Source organism: Sodiomyces alcalophilus, assembly GCF_042370955.1.
Source record: "Sodiomyces alcalophilus JCM 7366 unplaced genomic scaffold ACRALscaffold_4, whole genome shotgun sequence".
NCBI classification, from domain to species: Eukaryota; Fungi; Ascomycota; class Sordariomycetes; order Glomerellales; family Plectosphaerellaceae; genus Sodiomyces; species Sodiomyces alcalophilus.
In genome coordinates, this window is record NW_027263535.1 from 1,907,768 (window position 1) to 1,927,212 (window position 19,445).

The following is a 19,445-nucleotide window of genomic DNA, read 5'->3' on the forward strand; positions in this document are numbered from 1 at the left end:
GGCTGCTAGGTTCATCTTGTCCAAGACAAGTAGGGGTACATTGTACAAGTACAGTAACTCGACACAAGTGTCGAGCCGATGTACCTACCTACGCACACCTACCTACAACGTGGTACTGTAAGTACCTACATCGGCTCGACAGTTTTGTCTCGTCACTGTACGTGTAATCAAAAATCTTTACGTACTTGGTACCACACGGACACCTTTTGAAAGCCGGTAATGAAGTACAAGGTACTTCTTCGTATTCGCCGTGGTTTCCCCTTAGAGACACCGACGACCAAAGTGTGTGGATGGATTCAGTATCAGCTGCCAGTCTCTTCATTAGCCAGAGGCTAGCCCCGAGCGTTTGACCAAAATAGACATTCGGTAATTAGTCCATATCGGTCATCCGTCAGCGCCTTGGCAAGCAACGAGTGGTTGAACTGGGACGTGCGGCTCGGGAAATTGTTTCCACCGAACTTTTCGTTCCCGCTTAGCCGGTAAGGTAAAAAGTACCTCGTACTTGCGCCAATTAGGTTGTATACGCCCCCACACGGCCCCACATCCGGCTTCTTCCACCTGTGGATCAGTAATCTGGGCCCCTTTGGTACCACGTTACACGGCGCTTCCCTCGGCGCTTCTCTCGCTTGGCCGACATGTTGTGTAACCTGAGCGTGTTAAGAGCGAGCGTACCGTACCATGCGAGGCGACGCTTTCCAGACCGCCATTCCCTCTAGTTAAACAAGCGTCGGTGCGCCAAATGTTGCGGTGTAACCATGTCTTGGCTCCCCACCAGAGTCGATGGTTGCTACGTTATTCGTGGAGTTATTACAGCGAACGGGATGCGGCTACGGTTCGCCGTTTTCCTATAATTGCCATGGTCTATTAGTTGTGTGCTCTTCTCTGGTCTAAGCGATCCTACGCATCTCGCGTTTTCGCGTCTTTCATCCACCGGGCCGCTATAAGCGTTAATGCGTTCTCTTAACCACCTTCAACTCGCGCCGCAGCGCGCATGGAGGGCGTAGAAAAGGATTCGCGTTGTTCTGTGCGACCACGTAGAAACACCAAAGGCTTCTGCTGGTTAGAGGCGGAAGAAGACTAAGACGCTTCAGTATGCAGTATAGCACAACGACATCGACTGTCGTATGCTTGGTCAAGTGTGTAGCAGCCTCGGTGTTACCAAGTTCCAATAGTAGCACAGCGAACGTAGCAACAAACGCAAGTAGACGCAAAACCATGTGGATTCAAGCAAGTTACAACGTTGATGCATTCCTATCTACACCGATCAAACACACAGAACGCCCTGAACGAGGAGGAATGTGTGTTCCAGATATCCCGAAATCCAGACAAAACCCTCTCCTATTTTCATACAGAAACCCAGGAACGAGGCAAGTAAGCGGCAATCAAAGCCAAACTTCCCAATTCTGCAACCCCTTCCCTTCGTCCTTTTCCACCCCGGAAATCATGAAAAAAAATCCAACCCTACTCCGCAGCAGACAGCGCATGCCGCGTCGGCAGCTTGGTGAACACGTCAAACGCACCGGTACCGAGCTTGCCCAGCTTGCCCATAACAAGCCTGCCGCTCGGCGTCGACAAATCATCCCAGTCCCCGTCCAGGACGGCGTCCTTGAGGAAGGCCAGCGTCGTCTCGAAGCTCATCTTGGTGAACGGGCTCACGTTGCCGCGCAGCCCGTTGCGGTTGAACGGCGAGAACCCGCCGCTGCGCGTCATGTAGTCGGCGATGAGGTTCAGGTGCCGGTTGTCCACCGAGATGCCGTGGCTGTCGAACACGTTGCCCAGCTCCAGCACGATGCTGCTGCGGCACGCCTCCACCCCGTACACGTCCAGCACCGCCGCGATGTCGTTGGTCGACGTCCGGTTCGGGTTGATGTAGTCGCCGTACCGCTGCATCTGCTTCAGGTTCGACCCGGCCGTGTGGATCGCCCTGACCTCCGTCTCCACCCCCGTGTCCGGATCGCGCATCATGTGGTCGTCCACCAGCGTGCACGCCCCGACCCCCGGGATCTCCTGGATCACCGTCTTCTTGACAGCCTCCGTCACCACGTTCAGGATCAGAATCTTGGGCGTGTTCGCGTCAAACTCGAGCGTAAACTCGCACCATGCGCCCTTGGCCTCGTCGCTGCGGAATCGTGACACGTGCCTGTATCGATTCATCACCCGCTCCGCTCGCCCGTCGTCCTTCGCGTCCTCCGATTCGGAGTCGTCCGAATCGTCATCGGCGTTGCTCTTTTTCCGCTTAGCGTCCTCCGCCGCCGATGGGGCACCACCCAGCTCTTCATCCTCGCCCTCGTCATCGTCAGCCACCTCACGCGCCATCTCCCTCTGGACCGCGTCGTCGTCCTCGTCGTTCGGGCCATACGACACCGCCTCGGAACGGTTCGCCCGCGACTTGGCATCGGTGGCGTCACCGTCACCCTCGTCGTCGTCATCATCGTCGTCGTCGTCCAGCGCAGCTCTTGCCGCACCACCTGTTCCCGTGGCCATCTCCACCACGCCCGACTTGGTGCCGACCTCCGGCGTCGCGGCGCTCAACGGCATCATCTTCTTCCGGATATCTCTCAGCATGAGCTTGACGAGGTTGTCGAGGAACTTCTTCTCGACGGCCGTGAAAACGTCGGCAATCTCAATCGCGTACGCCTTGGTATACTCCTCCGCCGGGAAGAACATGAGCCGAACGTCGTAGAGCTTGTGCAGGCCTCCGTCCCTGCCCTTGCCGATGCGCTCCTGGACCACCGCCTTGTCCAACACGTGCGCCATCGGGAGGACGCTGATGGATTTGGTGAACATTTCGCATTCCGCCTGCGTGAGTTCCTCGTTGGGGAAGAGCGTCATGGAAGGGGTCGAGATGTTCCGGCTCGCCGTCATGAGAACTTCTCGGAGGCGAGGGATACCCAGCGTGACGTTCTTGGCCGAATGACCTGCCAAATGGAACGTGTTCAGCGTCATCTGCGTCGACGGTTCGCCCACGCTCTGACCGGCCACGATGCCGACACCCTCGCCCGGTTCCACGAGCGACCGCATGTACTTGGCCGCCAGCACGAGCTCTGCCGACTTCTTGCCGACGCTCGGAACGAGCGAAAAGGCGTTGCGGTCCTTCTTGTCTTTGATCAGACCGTCCTTGTTCTCCTTCATGTACTTGGTCATGGCCTCGTAGAACTTCTCCGACGTGGCAAACGCGATCCGCGCAGGGTTGACCATGGAGTTGACGGGATCCTTGGCCTTGGGGTTGTTCATCTTTGCGTGCTTGATCGCACTCTTCATGTGGCGCACAATCTCGTCCTTGTTGCCGGCAAACATCTCCTTGAAGTTGCTTCCAAAGTTCAGCTGCGCCGATTCGGATCCGATGTTGCGAAGCACAAAGCTAAAGTCGGTCAAGTACTTCTGCTTGCTCACGTCGAGGCCGTCTTCTCCGTAGAGGAACTGCACGAGCGAACCGTCGGCGTCTCGGACGGTCGAATCGTACGAAACTCGTAGGCCTTCCATTCCCTTGATCAGACACCGCTGCAGATATCCGGATCTAGACGTCTTGACTGCGGTATCGATCAGACCCTCGCGGCCTGCCATGTGATGGAAGTAGTATTCCTGCGGCCGAATCCCCGTCAAGAACCTGCTGACAATGTAACCACCGGCCCGAATGTTGGTGTCGAACGGTCGGAAAGACGGCAGGGACTTGCCGCTGACCATCAGCGGAACCCTCCTGCCCTCGAGGACCTGCTGACCGAGGTTACATGAGATGAGGTTGGCATTGACTGCTCCTCCCTTGGCACCGGACACCGTCATGGCCTGCATCTGGTTCTTGGGGAACTGCTTGACCAGGCCGTGCGGGAGACACGCCTTGGTCACGGCGGACGATAGCTGCCCGCTCCTCTGGTTGCTGAGCAGATCCAGGCCTTCCTGCTTGTTGTCGTCGCGCATGACTTCCTCCAGCCGGGTCTGGAGTTCCGGGTCCGTGCTGGTAGGCTTGGCGTCCTCGAGCGAGACGTATTTGGCGGCGACTTCGAGGCCAATGTCTTCGGCTTGCTTCAGGACCTCCACCCTGGCCTTCTCGCCTTCCGGCGTGAGTCTCAGGTCGTCCATGCCGCACGAGAAAGCGCACATGCTCAGGTACCGGGTCAGAAGCCTTCCCATGGCGCTGAGAAGCTTGCCGGCAATGGCGGGACCATGGACCTCGTGGATCGCGTGAACGAGACCGCCCGAGCTCGGTCCCAGGTGCGCCTTGTCCAGGATGCCGTGGATGAAGTGGCCATTCTGGAACAGCACTGCGCCCTCCTCGGAGTTGGCGCCCCAGCGCTCGGCCGGCACTTGCGTCCTCCCGCTCATCCAGACTCCCTCTCCGTTTGGTGGCTTAATGTTATGGAGGATGGTCGTAATGACTTGTTTGCCCGTCCATCTCGGAACCGGCTTCATGATGGCGGGCGGTACCAGTTCGATGCGCTCGCCCAGGATATGCCCGCTCTCCGGCCGCAGGGCGGCATAGATGAGCTGCATATAGTCGCCTCGGTTGAAGAACGAGTCCTTGCTGCACAGGGACACGGCGACGGAGATGTGGTCCTGGATCAGACCGCGCAGAGGCTTGCCTGCCGTGCCCGAGAGGTACTGATGGTCCGTGTCGGCAATCTGGAGCGCCTCGGCTCTGGCAACCTCGTTCTGGGGGAAGTGCATGTTCATCTCGTCTCCGTCGAAATCAGCGTTGTACGTATTGCAGTTGGCGTAGTGCATGCGGATCGTCTTCTCGCCGGGCAGCACGCGAACGCGATGGCCCATGATGGAAGGCTTGTGGAGCGTGGGCTGTCGGTTCATCAAGACGACGTCGCCGTTGGTGAGATGCCGGTACACCTTCTTGTTCTTGACGCCGCTGGCGAGCGTATCGGAGGGTGCGAGAAGTTGGTTTGCGAGCGAGACGCGCTCGTCCGCGGACTTGCCCCGGAGGTTGGTGATTTGGCCGTTCTCGTATTCGATGGCCGTCGCGCCCGGCCACTTATCCACGCCGTTGATGACGGCCTGCTGCATGTCTCTGAAGTTGTGGCTCGTCACGGGTTCCGGATACGTCAGCTTCCGCGCAAAGACCGGCGGCACGCCGATTTCGTTGGTCTCGATGTTCGGATCGGGGGAGATGACACTCCGAGCGGCAAAGTTGACACGCTTGCCCATCATGTTCTTCCGAAATAGGCCCTCCTTCTTCTCCAAAATCTGCTTGATGCCATCCTCGTTCCTCTTCGCCGCGGCTCCGATGATTGGGTTCTTGTCTTTGTCGATCAACGAGTTGACGGCGTGCTGTAGCTCGGTCCACGCCTGGTGGAGGTCGGCCATGGTCCGAACGCGGCCGGTCTGGGTGACCTCCCCCATGGTCTGATGGATACGCGCGATCGTCCCGGAGGCTCGGAGGACGTTCTTGTACAGGCTGTTCTGCTGGGCCTCGGCAATCTGCGAGTCGCCAGTGCGAGCTTCTGGGCGGAAACGGTTGGGCGGGACCAGAAGGGTCTGCACGAAGAACATATCGGGCGAGACGCGGCCCGCCTTCTTCTTGAGCGGTTTGGAGTTGTACACCAGGGCAAGGACCTCCTGTTCTCTGTCGAAGAGCTCCCTCAGGCGCTCGCGTACCTCCATGGCGCTGAGGTACCGTTGGCGTCTCGTGGTCGAGAGTAATTCTTTAGCGCTGCTCCTCTTCCGGGCTGGCTGCTCGCTGGTGTCTGATTCCATGCCGCCCATTTCCACGTCTTGGCTGGAGGCAGAGTCCGAGTCCGAAGACGCTTCCACATCGGCCACTCCTTCATCGGAACTGTAAGAATCTGGCCTGCCCTTGGCCTTGTCTTTGGCCTTGGCAGGCGTCACGGCTGTAGCCATGGCGTCCTTCATCTTGAGGTTTTGCTGGGCCATTTTGTGGGCATCCTTCTCCGAAAGAGACTTTTCGAAAATCTTGACCGAGGCGTCTTTTCGATAGGCAGGTGAGAGGCCGCCGCAAGCGCCGCATTTTTTCGCCTTGGCAATGGCGGCCATAAAGTCCTTGATGACTTCTCTTCGCATCTCGAGGGCGCCTTCGTGCTTGCCCGTGCGCACATCGGCCATGTTGAGCAGATTGGCGGTTGATCTGAGGTGACGCCTGACGAAGGATTCCCGAGCCCTCGACACTCCATCGACGCCGCTCCCTTCTTCTTCCGCTTCGCTCTCGTCCTGAGGTACGCCGGGAAGCTCGAGACCCTTCAGGTCTTCCCCGATGGCGTCGATGACTCGGGCGGCATGTATCAGACCATGTTGAAGGAGGCGTAGCTTGCAAGTGTAGAGGTGGACGTCGCGATGGGACATGCGGAAGCCCTTGCAGTAGGCACATTGGGATCGGAGGAGGCGGAGAACCTGGTCCAGGAAGACGGGATGATATACGGGCGCAGGTAGTTCTATGTGACCCGGGTGGCCAGGACACGAGGATTGACTCAGGTTGCAGGTAGCGCATCTAGGACAAATGGGGTCAGTTAGCTCGGGGTAGAAACGGATAGTAGCAAGCCCAAAAGCAAAGGCAATTCGTAGCAAGCTAATGGACTCAATGGGAAGGAAATAGAGCGTACATTGCGTCCGCCCATGAGCCAAGTGCAGGATCGTAGAGACCACCCGGTACGGGGTTCAGTAGGTTATCAAAGGTGTTTTCATTTTCAATGCGCTTGACAGATATATTCCGAATCTCGGCGTCGGTGAGAAAGGTGAATTCCACCGACTCGATGGCGGAAGAAACGGGCTGAGAGATGTTCATGGTGCCGTCGCGATGCTAACAGGGTCCAATGGAGTTGTTGTATGAGGGAAAAAGAACTCCTGCGCCGCCTGTCGGAGAGACCGACATAACCAAGGCAGCAGAAATCTCAGAATGTGGTGCCCTGTCCGCGATCGAGTGAAGGGAGATTCGGGAATTCAGGTTGATTAGGACGATAGAGCAGCTCTTGCTGTTCGCGATGTTTCTCGAGGGGAAATTTTTGGGCGGTATCATTCGGCAGAAACGGAAACGTTGCTTACATAATGTAACGGCCAAGTCGGAAGGATTAGTAATGTGAGAAGTGGGGTCCGAAGCTTGCAGACTGGAGCGCGACCTAATCTGCTTCTGACGGGCATCACGCTATTCTCTACCAAGCCGTGCATCCCATCCACCTTGTTATCCTCGCTGCGAGTCCCCGGGCGTTCTACTTCCACGCAAGAGGCGGATTCACTCGTTAATCAAGATTATCTTTTCCCTTTGGGTCTTTTGTTCTTTTACTACCTCTCTAATACCTCCTAGCGAACCCACCACCGCCGTGCCGTTTCGCAAAAGTCTTACGCCAAACCTGCGACAGCCTCATCCGACAAACATTCAGCACCGAGATAACAAGGGCATCAAGAGTTGATTTCGCAGGTCACCTAGCTCCCGAATCAAAGTACAGCCATCACACGTCCCACCATGGATGGCTCGCGACAGTCGCCCGGCCTCGGGCCACGCCACGATGCGTCATCGCGGGTGCAGAAATCGGAATCAGTAGCGGACAAGATGGCGGCTCTCAAGGCAAGAGTGGCCGCCGCCATCGGGAGCAGCAAGGCCAAGGGAGGTCTCAACGTCGGTCTTCATCCGGCTCTGGAGGATCTCGGGTCATGGAAGCCACCCGGTCGGACAGCTGATTCGCGATCCTCTCCGCAACGCTCATTCGACTCGACAAAGTCCCCCGGGGCTTCGAACAAGGACAGCGCACCACGCGGCGTCGGCAGTGGCAATCCGTACTATGACGAGCAGCTTGCGGCACAGCCCGCCAGTGGCAAGCAACGAGAGCCCCGCCAGCTCATCTTCAACCAAAAGGGAAAATACATACAACAGGCCAACGCGCTACGGCGGCAGGCGGCTCTGGAGGCGATGAAGAAACGGATCGCGGATCAGACGAGGAGGGCGGGCATCGAGGAGGAGATGGACATGGAGAAGAACTTTGTGGTGGAGGCGCCGCCCGAGATTGAGTGGTGGGACGAGGGCTTGGTGGTCGACGGCAACTACGACAACATCGACGACACGGCCCGGCTCAAGATCGACACGCCGGACAGCATCATCACGGAATACGTCCAGCACCCCGTGGTACTGGAACCGCCGCAGGAGCGGAAGGCGGCGCCGACGAAACCCATGTACCTGACGCCCAAGGAGCAGGCGAAGCTGCGGCGGCAGAGGCGCATGGCGGAACTCAAGGAGCAGCAGGCCAAGATCAGGCTGGGGCTGGTACCGGCGCCGCCGCCCAAGGTCAAGAAGAGCAACATGATGCGGGTGTACGCGGAAGCGGCGGTCAAGGATCCGACGGCGGTGGAGACCATGGTCAACCGGCAGATCGCGGAGCGGCAGCAGAAGCACGTGGAGACCAACGAGGAGAGGAAGCTCACCAAGGAGGAGCGGCAGGAGAAGCTGGCGGCGAACCAGGAAAAGGACGCGGCGCGGGGGATCCACGTGGTGGTGTTCAAGATTGACAGCCTGGCCAACGGGCAGCACCGGTTCAAGATTAGCAAGAACGCCGAGCAGCACGCGCTCACGGGCATCTGCATCATGCACCCGCGGCTGAACCTGGTGGTGGCCGAGGGCGGCGAGCACAGCATCAAGAAGTACAAGAAGCTCATGCTCGACCGCATCGACTGGACGGAGAACGCGCCGTCGCGGGACAGGGGCGCGCGGCAAGAGGCGGCGCGGGAGTGGCTGTCGGCGGAGAACGAGGGCGGGGAGCTCAAGGACATGTCGCGGAACCAGTGCAAGCTGGTGTTTGAGGGCGAGCAGAAGACGAGGGCGTTCCGGAAATGGGGCAGCAAGGTGTGCGAGTCGGACGGCGAGGCGAAGGAGGCGCTGTCCCGGACCAAGATGGAGACTTTTTGGACTCTGGCCAAGAGTGTGTAGACTAGATATGATGTGAGGACTGGCGTTGTGTGGAAGGGCTAATCGACCGCCGGAGTATCGTGCTTCTGGCTCTCTTGTGTGCGGTTCGTGTTTCAACTCGGTGCGCAAGGGACTGTGGCCTCGGGAGTATTTCATTTAGACCAGGCCATCTCTGGGATATAGAAGGCCCGCCGACTTTATTGATCTATTTTACGTGGTTCTGACAAGTGTTGCATGCAGGATGAAGACAAACGTCACCGAGTTAGATAATATACCAGGATATAAACGAGGTATAATATATCCAAGTATCCAACTTTGACAGGAAGATAATGTAAAGACCTTCCATATCGCCATGAGACGCAGTACGACCAGGCTGCGCAGGTTGAGGCATGCGATAGGTGATTATGTTTATTTACCATCGAGAGTGTAGATATCGTACTTATACGTTTAGCATGAGGCGACATCATATCATAGAACAACAAAAGTCAACATTCCACCTTCATGGAGCGGATGACACTCAAAGGCTCAAAGACGAATGACATTCCCATTGTGGTACCGAGATTCACATCTCCGACTTCCACGTGTAGCTTACCCCGACTGCATGGCTTCTACCTCGGCTTTACGCAAGTCCCGATGTATCTTCCCTGTAGCCAATTCCCGATATGTCAGCTTCAACTCTCAACTGGACCTCAACGGGACTCTCGGTACTGAACATTGAACATCGAATATTAAAACGTTAAGCAGATATTGCGAATTCCCTTCAGTCAGACCAACTCTTTATATACACGTTATATAAATTCGAGCCATTCAACATGGGAGTCCCCAAGATCACGCTCTATGTAGACACCGTGTCGCCTTTTGCCTACATCGCCTATTACGTCCTCCGTGTAAGTAATCGCACACCGCTTCTGCCCATCGCCTCAGGGCAGAGGAACATAGTAGCCTCGATAGATAAACGAGCCTCTGCGTCCAACTGGCTGACAATACGTCCCAACTCGCCAGCATGACCCGGCTTTCGCCAATGTCCAAGTCACCTTCACACCCATCCTACTGGGAGGGTTGATGAAGCTCTGCGGCAATACGCCTCCTATGAACATCAAGAGTATATATATACAATTTCATATATCTAGCTTCCTATTCTGCCTCATGATAACTCCCAACCACGCCCTCCCAAGCCAGCTGGCTCTCCTGTCTAGTCGAGCACAGAAGCAAGCCATCAACCATCTTCAGAAATCATATTCAACCGTCGAGCGACGCACTTCATTAACATTAGATTTGATACAGACAAGGACGCATGGATCGGCAAGGAACGACTCCGCTGGGCCAAACTCTTCAACGTGCCCATGCATGAATCCATGCCGAGTCCCTTCCCTCCCCTGACCCTGAACAACATGCGCGCCCTCTGCGCCATCCGCCACATCGACAACGACGACAAGCGCTTCCTCGCCGTCCTCGACCACCTCTACACCGAGTTTTTCGTCCACCACAAGGAGACAAGCAAGCCAGACGTTCTACGGAGCTCTCTCGAAGCCGTGCTCGGCGTCGACGAGACGACCAAAGGTAAGCATTCTCTTTGTGTATCCTCGTCCTTGGTTCTTTTTTGGCAACACGGCAGTTTATCACCAATACGACGCATGTAATGGGCTAACGTCGGGGGACAATCCCACGTCCAAAACCAGTTCTGGAAGTCGCCAACACCGAAGGCAAGAAGATCCTGGTTGCCAACACCAACGAAGCGTTCGCCTCTGGCGCCTTCGGACTGCCGTGGATGGTGTGCACCAATGCCGCGGGCGAGCAGGAGGGCTTCTTCGGTGTCGACCACCTGGCACAGGTCGCAAACTTCCTGGGCTTGGACATCCAGCGCCAGCAGGGTGGATGGAAGAGCCTGCTGTAGGGGATTTGACAGCGGACTTGTGTAGACGGCTTTCAGATAGGAACATTTTATCCCAGCGTCGCTGTAAATATTGTCACAGTTCATCACGCGGCGATCGCCGAATACAATCACTCGTAGTAAATGGTATGATGGAACACGTGAGCTCACCGCAGACTGGATGAATCCCAAGACGCGCCCAGCTGGGAGACGATTCACATGACAAGTGGTAGACCACAATTGAATCATGAAAGAGTTTGCAATTCCCGAGACAGCTATTACGCCTTAGCTGCTGCCTAATCGTGAGAAAGTAGTGTACAACCCTTGCGTAAAAAAGCACTCATGTATAACGCCTGTTATCCCCATTCCTGTGACGACCTTTTCGTCAAGCATTTCCCAAAACGAGAATTCATAAACTACCCCAGCCCTGCCAATGCTACCGAAAGACCAAGACCAAAAGACGAGAAAGCTTTAGTTGCGCTCGCCACGGAGACGACGGGCGAGCTGGATGTCCTTGGACTGAATGGTGACGCGCTTGGCATGGATCGCGCAGAGGTTGGTATCCTCAAAGAGCGAGACGAGGTAGGACTCGACGGACTCCTGGAGAGCGCCGATGGCAGAAGACTGGAAGCGGAGATCGGACTTGAAGTCCTGGGCAATCTCACGAACCTGGAAGAGGGAAGTCAGGTTAGCAGGCTGTTGACTTGGATGGACCAGAGTGCAGCGAATGAATGTGCAACTTACCAGACGCTGGAAGGGAAGCTTGCGGATCAGAAGCTCAGTCGACTTCTGGTACCGACGAATCTCACGGAGAGCGACGGTACCGGGCTTGTAGCGGTGAGGCTTCTTGACACCTCCAGTAGAGGGAGCACTCTTGCGGGCAGCCTTGGAAGCGAGCTGCTTACGGGGGGCCTTGCCACCAGTGGACTTGCGAGCGGCTGTAGAGCGGGGTATGTTAGCGCGACGCGATCGAAAAGAGACGCGTTGGAAAAATCATTTTCCAAATGAATGGAAAAACTTACTCTGCTTGGTACGAGCCATTGTAAATGATGGGTATGGATAGTTGGTTGATGGATTGATGAATTCTGTTGATGAAAGTGGGTGGAGGCGTGGAAGTGGTAGTGGTTGTGGGAAGAAAAGTCGGCTGAGTGGGTGGTTGATGTAGGAGGGAAGAATACGTTGGAGAAGTGGAGGGGGAAAGAAATAAATAGGTAAGATTGGGGGGCAATGAAAGGCGTGGGTGATTTGGGCTACTGATCTGGCGTAAGAAAAGTGGGGTGGCAATGCTTGCGAATGCCCGTTTTTTCTGGTACCAACAAGAGTTCTATTTGGCCAAAATAAAGAGTGTGCTTTTTGCGTGGTTATGGTCGATATTCGTATCAGGAGTCGAATTTTGATTGGTCGAATAGTGGGCTGCCGGTCTGCTACCATTCCGCCCCCTGGTCCCGCCTTCCCAGAACCTTTTTGGTCCCAAGTGCAGCTTGTGTGGGGAAACCCATCCAAAGAGACAGGTACGTACCTACCTTCACCTGCAGCAACCCGGCATTGCGCAAGTCTGCGGTTAGCGGCTTTACAGAATGGAGATCTGGAAGCTGCATGGCAATGGAATCCAACCTCACACGAACGCCGAGGCGGACAATGGCCAAGGAATGCCACCACCAAACGTTAAACAAGTATAGAGAAACTTTAAAATATCCCCATGAAGCTTTCTACCATGTGCGATTGATAATGGATGTGGCAAATCCGTCTACCTATCTGCGTTATTGGCATCTTACAAGAACCGTTGTAGTGAACGATGCTGCCGCCCCGCAAGACGTTTGGGATACTGAAAGGTCCCTTCTTCTACACTACGCCTCGGGAAGTGGCGAATATCCATTGCAAGCGCATCCTGTTTGCTTATCATTCATCTTGAATTTACAAGGAAAACATGTTAGACAATGTATTGGTCAACCCATTATCGCCTCATCGGAGCCGAGGCAAGGCAGCCGCCCTAGTCCGTCGACTTCAGCCTGGTTCCACGTGTAATACGGGAATCGTCTAGCTAGATGGAACGGGATGCATTATCGGAAAGAGTCATCCTTCGGCTACATGACTTGGTGGCAGTCCGCCACGTCCGAAATGATAAAAGACGCGGGTTACGCATCCCGGGTTTGCTGGGTGTCATGTCTGAATTAGGCGCGTCTCTGAGAAAGAGAACAAGCTTACCAATCTAAATGCAAACACTCGATTCAATAGACCAATAGAATTACCAAAGACCTAATAGCCTTAACGGAGCAGTTTAGACGTGTACGTTGTAAGTTGTATGTCACGGCTTATAGAAACCGAGCATTGTACACTATGCGTTTCGGGCCCCACATCCGCGTCACGGGAAAGGTACGTACCACAACCCTGTTTTTTAATTGGAGCTGAGGGGGTGATCCCGTTGAAAGACGCGTCCATACCCTCCCAATATAAATGTCCACCCCCCGCAACTCCGGGACGTCAATTTGTCCACATATCCTTCTCTACACACCTTATCCAACGTCCACCCCACAAAAAACTCGTGCACCCTCGACACTTCAGTTGAGCCTCTACCACTTTCACACAACTTCCATCCCCCTTTTTAATACATCAAGATGACTGGACGTGAGTTATCTCCCTCATCGCCCTCGTATTCTTCCTGTCATTCATGACTAACTCTTCAATAGGCGGCAAGGGTGGCAAGGGCCTCGGCAAGGGCGGTGCCAAGCGCCATCGCAAGATTCTTCGTGACAACATCCAGGGTATCACCAAGCCCGCTATCCGCCGTCTCGCTCGTCGTGGTGGTGTCAAGCGTATCTCTGCCAGTAAGTCACTCTTTTGAAAATCCCCTGGTTCATACTACAGTTACAGTCGCCTAACAAACTTTTTCCCACAGTGATCTACGAAGAAACCCGAGGTGTCCTCAAGTCCTTCCTCGAGGGTGTCATCCGTGACGCCGTCACCTACACTGAGCACGCCAAGCGGAAGACCGTCACATCGTTGGACGTTGTTTATGCCCTCAAGCGCCAGGGCCGCACTCTCTACGGTTTCGGTGGTTAAGAAGCGGCGGTGGGGATCACGTTGCGCATTTCTGTTACGATGTTTTTCTAGTTTGCACACGATCGCGTCGTGATGCAAACCTGACGCGTTGGCATTTTTTTGGGGCTGGCATCAAATGGGCCTCTTGGTGCGGGTGTTCTGTGTCATGAATGACTTGGGATCGGCTGGGTTTTGGGTGTTATTGTACCATAACGGGAAATGGGCTTCCATGGATTTACTCTCGAGGTTTTTTAAGCTGATACCTCGCAACGCATCATCTTTGATCACTATTTCTGCCTGCTTTGGCATCTCACTTCTTTTGCCTTTGCCACTTGATCGCTTTGTTGTGATTTGTTTTGACCACGCGTCGCGCGTCTGGGCAAATGCCGCATCCACGGGGCCTGACGCGTCGTGTGTTATGCTGGCAAAATCTGCTGTAGGATCGACCCTTTGGACCAGTCATGAACAACCAACTTGTCGCGTACGGGCTGGTCACGAACTCCTAATCTTGTAAGACGGCCTATTGGCTATTCCTTTCTAAAAACTATGATGTGGTTCTGTCGATACATGGCAGGCTGCAATCGCTTCTGGCGACGTGACTTCCATAACAGGATGGGACGTAACAAACTTGTGTCTGGAGTCACATTTGAGCCTACTTGCATGCTTAAAGTAGTTCTGATACTCTGACTGGTGGATTTGGGACTTTAGATTGCTATTTTGTATCGCGAGTCGTGCTTGGAGGTGTGTGGTGGACCAAGCCAGTTTGACCAAGCCCAGTTTCGGAATACCTATGACGGCCCAGGCTCGTCTTCCAAGCGTAGTGTCGCGGATGCAGTTGCTGCCTGGCTCTGTCTCTGCGTCCATCTAGGTTCATTTTGCTGTATCCAACAAGCCAATGTGCTTCTAGCTTGTCTTGTCCTTGTGGTCGATGATGTCGAGAGCCAACGGCGGGACGTAGTAATAGAGACAATATCACGATGACAGTACGTTACCAGACTCGGCCGCGATGTCACCTCGAATCTGTATTTGGGCACTATTTGTTGTGAATAAGAAATAATGTTTAGGCCTGAGCAATCACGCATCTAAATCTGTAGATGCTGGTTGCTCGGTGGGTAGGCGGTATCGGGTGCTGAAACTCAGGCTGGCGGGTGATTTCGGGTTTGCTAGTAAAGGGCTCTATACGAGGAGCAGCATCGAGGTCTGGTCCACGGTCCATGACAGTCCGACCATTGAGCTCAGGCATTCAGGCTTCTATTGCGCACCTCTCAGCCTTCGAACCATCCCTGCTGGATATTTTGATGTTTCATTTCATTGCACGGCTATCTGCGTGTCCATGAAATAGACGATAGTGAAGGACTTGAGATGGTTGTAACAATTGGCACCACAAACCCCGTAGCTTGAGGAACGAAATAACTTCTCTCGCCCAAGGCGTAGCCTCGTCTGAATGATAGATTTTCCCCTTGGAAATACACATCACTGGCTGAGCATCCTCCTCCGCGTGGGAGGAGGCAGAGACGTCGCGACTCGCGATATCACGTCAAGATGGAGCTGAAACATGCCTGTCACATATAACGAAGAGCGCACCATGTGCAAGACTGAATCATATAGGGGACTACTTCGTAATGGAAATACCCATCAAGTTTTCACAGCGTGGCTTCATGGGGCGGCCTAGTATTCATCCCAGCACTTGGTGGTCTCGTATTGTCTGTCCACCGTCACAAAAGACGGGAGTACGAAGAGGCCACTCAGTAGGTACTATTCGTAAGTCTTGTCGTTTGCAGGCAGCTGGATTCCATTTGAATACGAATACATATCAGCTGGGTTAGCCTCTGCGAGCAAGGGGCTTGACGCTTCACTCACTATCTATCTTGTAGCGATAAACAGCGGATCAGTCCGGCGATTTCACAACTCTCACATTGGGACATGTAATGGAAGGATTAAAACGTTTGGATCCAAAAGTAAACAGGAAGAAACAGGAAGAATATCCGACTAGGGATACAGCAGACTTCATTGCGATTTGAAACTGGGTTGTAGACTGTAGTTTGGCATATCGCATCGGGCATGACGGAGGGGGTTTCTGAGACTTGGTGCACTCCCATGTCCTACGGGCCATCGGTCGCAGACACTACCCAGAGACAGATCCAATTCTCGATGAGAAAATTGAGGGGTTTATCTTTGGGTAGGCTTGTCATTTAAACCATGTAGTCATTAACTGTCGGATGTTCTCCGTCAAGAGCGGCGTGTCTTCCGTGACCTGACCAGCTTACCTCTCAGTGCTACTCCACGCGCAAGACCCACCACTACCAGACGTGAGATCAACGACGATCAACGGCCTGCGTGAAGGGATCGTCGGAGCAGCCAAATGTGCTTTTTATTCTTATTTCTTTATCGGAGGAACCGGCGATTCCTAGCGAGTGCACGCGACGTACTTCAAGTGGAAAGTACTCGCTATATATAGATAGTCCGAAGATCCTGGGTCTGAGACGAAGTGTCGCACAGGACAGCCACTGACTGATATACACTAGTTTGGCAAAATGACTTGTATCAGGTACATATATATGCGTTATTTACTCTCGATATCCCCGGAGAGGCTCTGCGCTCAACTGCGGTGTGTCGGGACATGGCCGGAAAGCCACGGAGGATTTTGACCGGCTGCACCGAGGGGTCCAAACTGGGGTACGCTCACGCGTGAAGGTGCCGTACAAGGATGCCGAGATTGAAGATTCCACAGGGCTGAAGCAGACCCACCTGATTAATCAGCATGGTCATGTGATCAAGACCAAAAACACTCATCCAGTTTCAACCAATCATAATTCGACGAAATGAATGATTCATAACCGCTGATATCAGTGGTAATTCGCAGAAGCATTTCGCGCAATTAGCAATCAAGCGCATTCTCTCAGTCAGCATCTCGCAAGACAGAACGGAAAAGATGATTCTGGTTGGTGATCCTTCGTTGGACTACAATACAAGCCTCTACCAGAGGGCGTAGTGATTTAAGCTCCGGACCCGCTCCAGGGCAGGTCACGTGACCTTGTCATCGCTCCGCTTTTCACGTTGCCAAAGACCTAGCGATGACCGGCGTACCTGGCAACAAGGCCACCAACTCGGCTAGTCGGGTGCATTCTAGCAGCCCGCCGCGTCCTGGCGGAAAACTGCGACAACGGAAGACCCAACTTTCCACCGAGGTGAGAAGGTGCTGATGTAGATCTCCGATGTTGCAGAGGGGTGATAGGCCGTGGCTGTACAGCCCCTGCCTCTTTGTTGCGACACTATATCTAGCTGCTTCTGTCACTCCGCCGAGACTCGGCAAGAGCTCAAGGACATGTAGACATGTATATCGAAATTGTGCCTTCGCCATTGAAGTCGACACTCAAGATGGGAATAACTCGGGACTGGTCTAGGGATGCAAATCCGTTCCACGTGTTACTCCAACTACCTATACCGAGCTTACCCTCAGCACCAGAATGGTGGAAAACCAAAATGCGCTACATATATATGGACGAGACAGAGCGATAACCAAGAAGGCAATGAAAGTCGTTGACATATCTCGTAATGCAATGACTCCTCCAAGGTAAGCGACCTCGAAACCGGAGAATGGGCGAGGGGGATAGACTGTGAATCATCCTCTTAACAGGGTGTTCGAATTTGGCAAAGCGGAGGTACCAAAGGCTTGTCTTTCCGGTTATGATCCAGGTTGGCGATGCCGCGTCGGAGGCACGAGAGGCAGGGCACCTGATGAGGTTCGTTCAGGCGTGCAAGGTGCCGTGCGGCCAGACCCGCTGCTACCGGACCTTCGGGGCAGCTGCTGTAATTAGATCCGTGGCCAATGCCTCGACAGCATGTCCTTTGCAGTCAGAGGTACATTATTTCCATTCAGCTGGTACCATGCGCCTTTTTTTCTCTTTGTCGCAGTCGGTTTGCTCGTTAAGCCAAATGTAGAAAAAAAAGGACCTAACGAATACGATGTAGTATTCCATACATATTGCCGGGTGAAGCAGCCTAGACTGTCGTGGACCGCTTGGCCCATCGAGGCTTGATGCAGGGTTTTTCGTCGTTGAATGCGAGAGTGCATACGAAGTAATCAATTCGTTGGCCTTGGGGGAAGAAAAAATCAAAAGCGTTGTCGTTTCTCAGGTACGTGCTCGTACATGTGCAGGTACGAATACCTGCGCTGTAAGTTACAATTAAGTGACCCCACTCGCCAATGGTCTGGGCTGGCCGCGAACCAGTCTCAGATCCGGTGATGTCCATTGCATCTTCATCCAGACCTTCATAGCCCAGTGCCAAGCAGTAGAAAAACGAGCTCTTTTTTTCAATATTTTAATCACATGGACATTGGCCAATATTGCGCTGCCAATATTCCTTTCAGCCCGGGTCATGAGGTCTGAAGAATAGGCGCATATTGGGCGTGGAGACTTGACCGGCACGGTTGCAGGTTACGAGATGGTCGTGCATGTTCACGCGGCTGGAGTCGATTCCCAAAATAAGGTACAGTGCACGAATGCGCCACAGACCACGAATGAGCGGTACTGAGAATCTAGCTCAACCGTGGCAGAAAGACGGACAGCAGGACGACATTTTTCAGCTGAAGACTTTTCAAATTGATATGAGTGGAGGATAAAAAATTGTCTGCTCTGCGATTTTTTTCTTGTTCTTGCATCTCCGGCAGAGAGGGATCCCATCGAGCAGAGTCGACGATTATTGGAAGGGAGAAGAAAATAATGACAGCGACTGATGCACGTCAACGTACCTGCAGCAGAGGAAAAAAAAAAAAAAGGCACGATGTGGCTTGCGTCGGCATGTGGATCGGACGTTCGGCAATGACGAGGCTAAGACTTGGTGTGTTGGGACAGAGTGCGGCGGTGCAAGCAGCTTCGTGGTAGCAGCCTGAGATCGGAGATAGAGTCGACGGAGTCATCCGCGGGAAGTCGCGGGTCTTGGCTCCAGGTTTAGTGACTGGACTTGGCTTTTGTGATGGGCAGACTATGTAATTGAAGAAAGATGATTGGATGATGCCGCTGAAATCTGGAACGACTTGAGTCACTCAGCTCCTGTGTTGATTTTTATTGGCTGATCTTCCAGAAGGGACCCACTTCATCGCAAGGCCTCCCACCATCTTCTCAGGCGTCACTTTTCCGCGCATGATCATGCCCAAAAACTCGGATCTGGAGTGAGACACTGTTGGGCAGTTTGCAGCCGCAAAGGGGAAATCTCGGGGAAAGAATGTCGATGCAAGAGCGAAAGCAGAAACGTACTGAACGTTCTAGGTAGTAGCGCATCTGGCGAATGGGAGCGAGTGTCAAAGCAGAGAAAGCAGATCTTGCTGCATATTTTCGACCTGCCCGGCAGCCTCGAGGCCTTTGCAATGGATGACACGATTCGTCGTATGATGCCGTCTTTTCAGGGCCTCGCACTTTGCTGGCGAGTGACGAGTCCTCGAAGACTTGGGACAAGAGCGTGCTACCCGCAACGGTCAGGTGAGCCCTCTCGCGAGGGCCTTGTCGAGACGGACTAAGTGACCGGTTTGGTCACCTCGAGCAAACGGACGAGGACTCTGATCAAGTTTATACGTACTCCGGAGCAGATGGTGTTTTACTACTTCTTTTGTAGAGCATAGAGAGATGGGTGCTCCGAACGACGACGTCGGGACGACCATGGTGTACGGTGAAGGCTCCGAGAGGC

The 19,445-nt window shown here is 54.1% G+C and overlaps 8 protein-coding genes across 8 annotated transcripts; 6 read left to right on the forward strand and 2 right to left on the reverse strand.

Moving 5' to 3' along the window:
• Nucleotides 1-1,203: 1,203 nt before the first annotated feature.
• On the reverse strand, nt 1,204-6,861 carry ACRALDRAFT_1050875 (uncharacterized protein). The gene is made up of 2 exons (XM_071015655.1): nt 6,561-6,861; nt 1,204-6,448 (listed from the first exon to the last, which is right to left on the reverse strand). Exons 1-2 carry the CDS (start codon nt 6,740-6,742, stop codon nt 1,462-1,464), a joined length of 5,169 nt encoding a protein of 1,722 aa, XP_070874873.1. The 5' UTR covers nt 6,743-6,861; the 3' UTR covers nt 1,204-1,461.
• Nucleotides 6,862-7,097: 236 nt separating this feature from the next.
• On the forward strand, nt 7,098-9,113 carry ACRALDRAFT_1064166 (uncharacterized protein). The gene has a single exon (XM_071016916.1). The coding sequence runs from the start codon at nt 7,418-7,420 to the stop codon at nt 8,870-8,872; it is 1,455 nt and encodes a 484-aa protein (XP_070874874.1). The 5' UTR covers nt 7,098-7,417; the 3' UTR covers nt 8,873-9,113.
• Nucleotides 9,114-9,517: 404 nt separating this feature from the next.
• Nucleotides 9,518-11,058, forward strand: ACRALDRAFT_1082070 (uncharacterized protein). Its single transcript, XM_071019251.1, has 4 exons — nt 9,518-9,738; nt 9,854-9,953; nt 10,136-10,411; nt 10,531-11,058. The coding sequence occupies exons 1-4, from the start codon at nt 9,664-9,666 to the stop codon at nt 10,743-10,745; spliced, it is 666 nt and encodes a 221-aa protein (XP_070874875.1). The 5' UTR covers nt 9,518-9,663; the 3' UTR covers nt 10,746-11,058.
• ACRALDRAFT_1064164 (uncharacterized protein) lies at nt 11,017-12,019 on the reverse strand. The gene is made up of 3 exons (XM_071016915.1): nt 11,744-12,019; nt 11,466-11,659; nt 11,017-11,390 (listed from the first exon to the last, which is right to left on the reverse strand). Exons 1-3 carry the CDS (start codon nt 11,760-11,762, stop codon nt 11,193-11,195), a joined length of 411 nt encoding a protein of 136 aa, XP_070874876.1. The 5' UTR covers nt 11,763-12,019; the 3' UTR covers nt 11,017-11,192.
• Nucleotides 12,005-12,981, forward strand: ACRALDRAFT_2019550 (uncharacterized protein; the record flags this gene model as incomplete). Its single annotated transcript, XM_071019978.1, has 7 exons — nt 12,005-12,067; nt 12,131-12,195; nt 12,227-12,274; nt 12,314-12,611; nt 12,643-12,733; nt 12,793-12,832; nt 12,897-12,981. The coding sequence occupies 7 exons, from the start codon at nt 12,005-12,007 to the stop codon at nt 12,979-12,981; spliced, it is 690 nt and encodes a 229-aa protein (XP_070874877.1).
• Nucleotides 12,982-13,214: 233 nt separating this feature from the next.
• On the forward strand, nt 13,215-14,072 carry ACRALDRAFT_1064163 (uncharacterized protein). The gene is made up of 3 exons (XM_071016914.1): nt 13,215-13,346; nt 13,409-13,546; nt 13,618-14,072. The coding sequence occupies exons 1-3, from the start codon at nt 13,337-13,339 to the stop codon at nt 13,779-13,781; spliced, it is 312 nt and encodes a 103-aa protein (XP_070874878.1). The 5' UTR covers nt 13,215-13,336; the 3' UTR covers nt 13,782-14,072.
• A 2,619-nt stretch (nt 14,073-16,691) lies between these two features.
• On the forward strand, nt 16,692-17,694 carry ACRALDRAFT_2059166 (uncharacterized protein; the record flags this gene model as incomplete). The annotated part of the gene is made up of 1 exon (XM_071021867.1): nt 16,692-17,694. A coding segment is annotated over exon 1 (246 nt), but the record flags the coding sequence as incomplete, so codon positions are not given.
• ACRALDRAFT_2034845 (uncharacterized protein) lies at nt 16,692-17,696 on the forward strand. The gene has a single exon (XM_071020766.1). It carries the CDS (start codon nt 17,094-17,096, stop codon nt 17,277-17,279), a length of 186 nt encoding a protein of 61 aa, XP_070874879.1. The 5' UTR covers nt 16,692-17,093; the 3' UTR covers nt 17,280-17,696.
• Nucleotides 17,697-19,445: the final 1,749 nt, after the last annotated feature.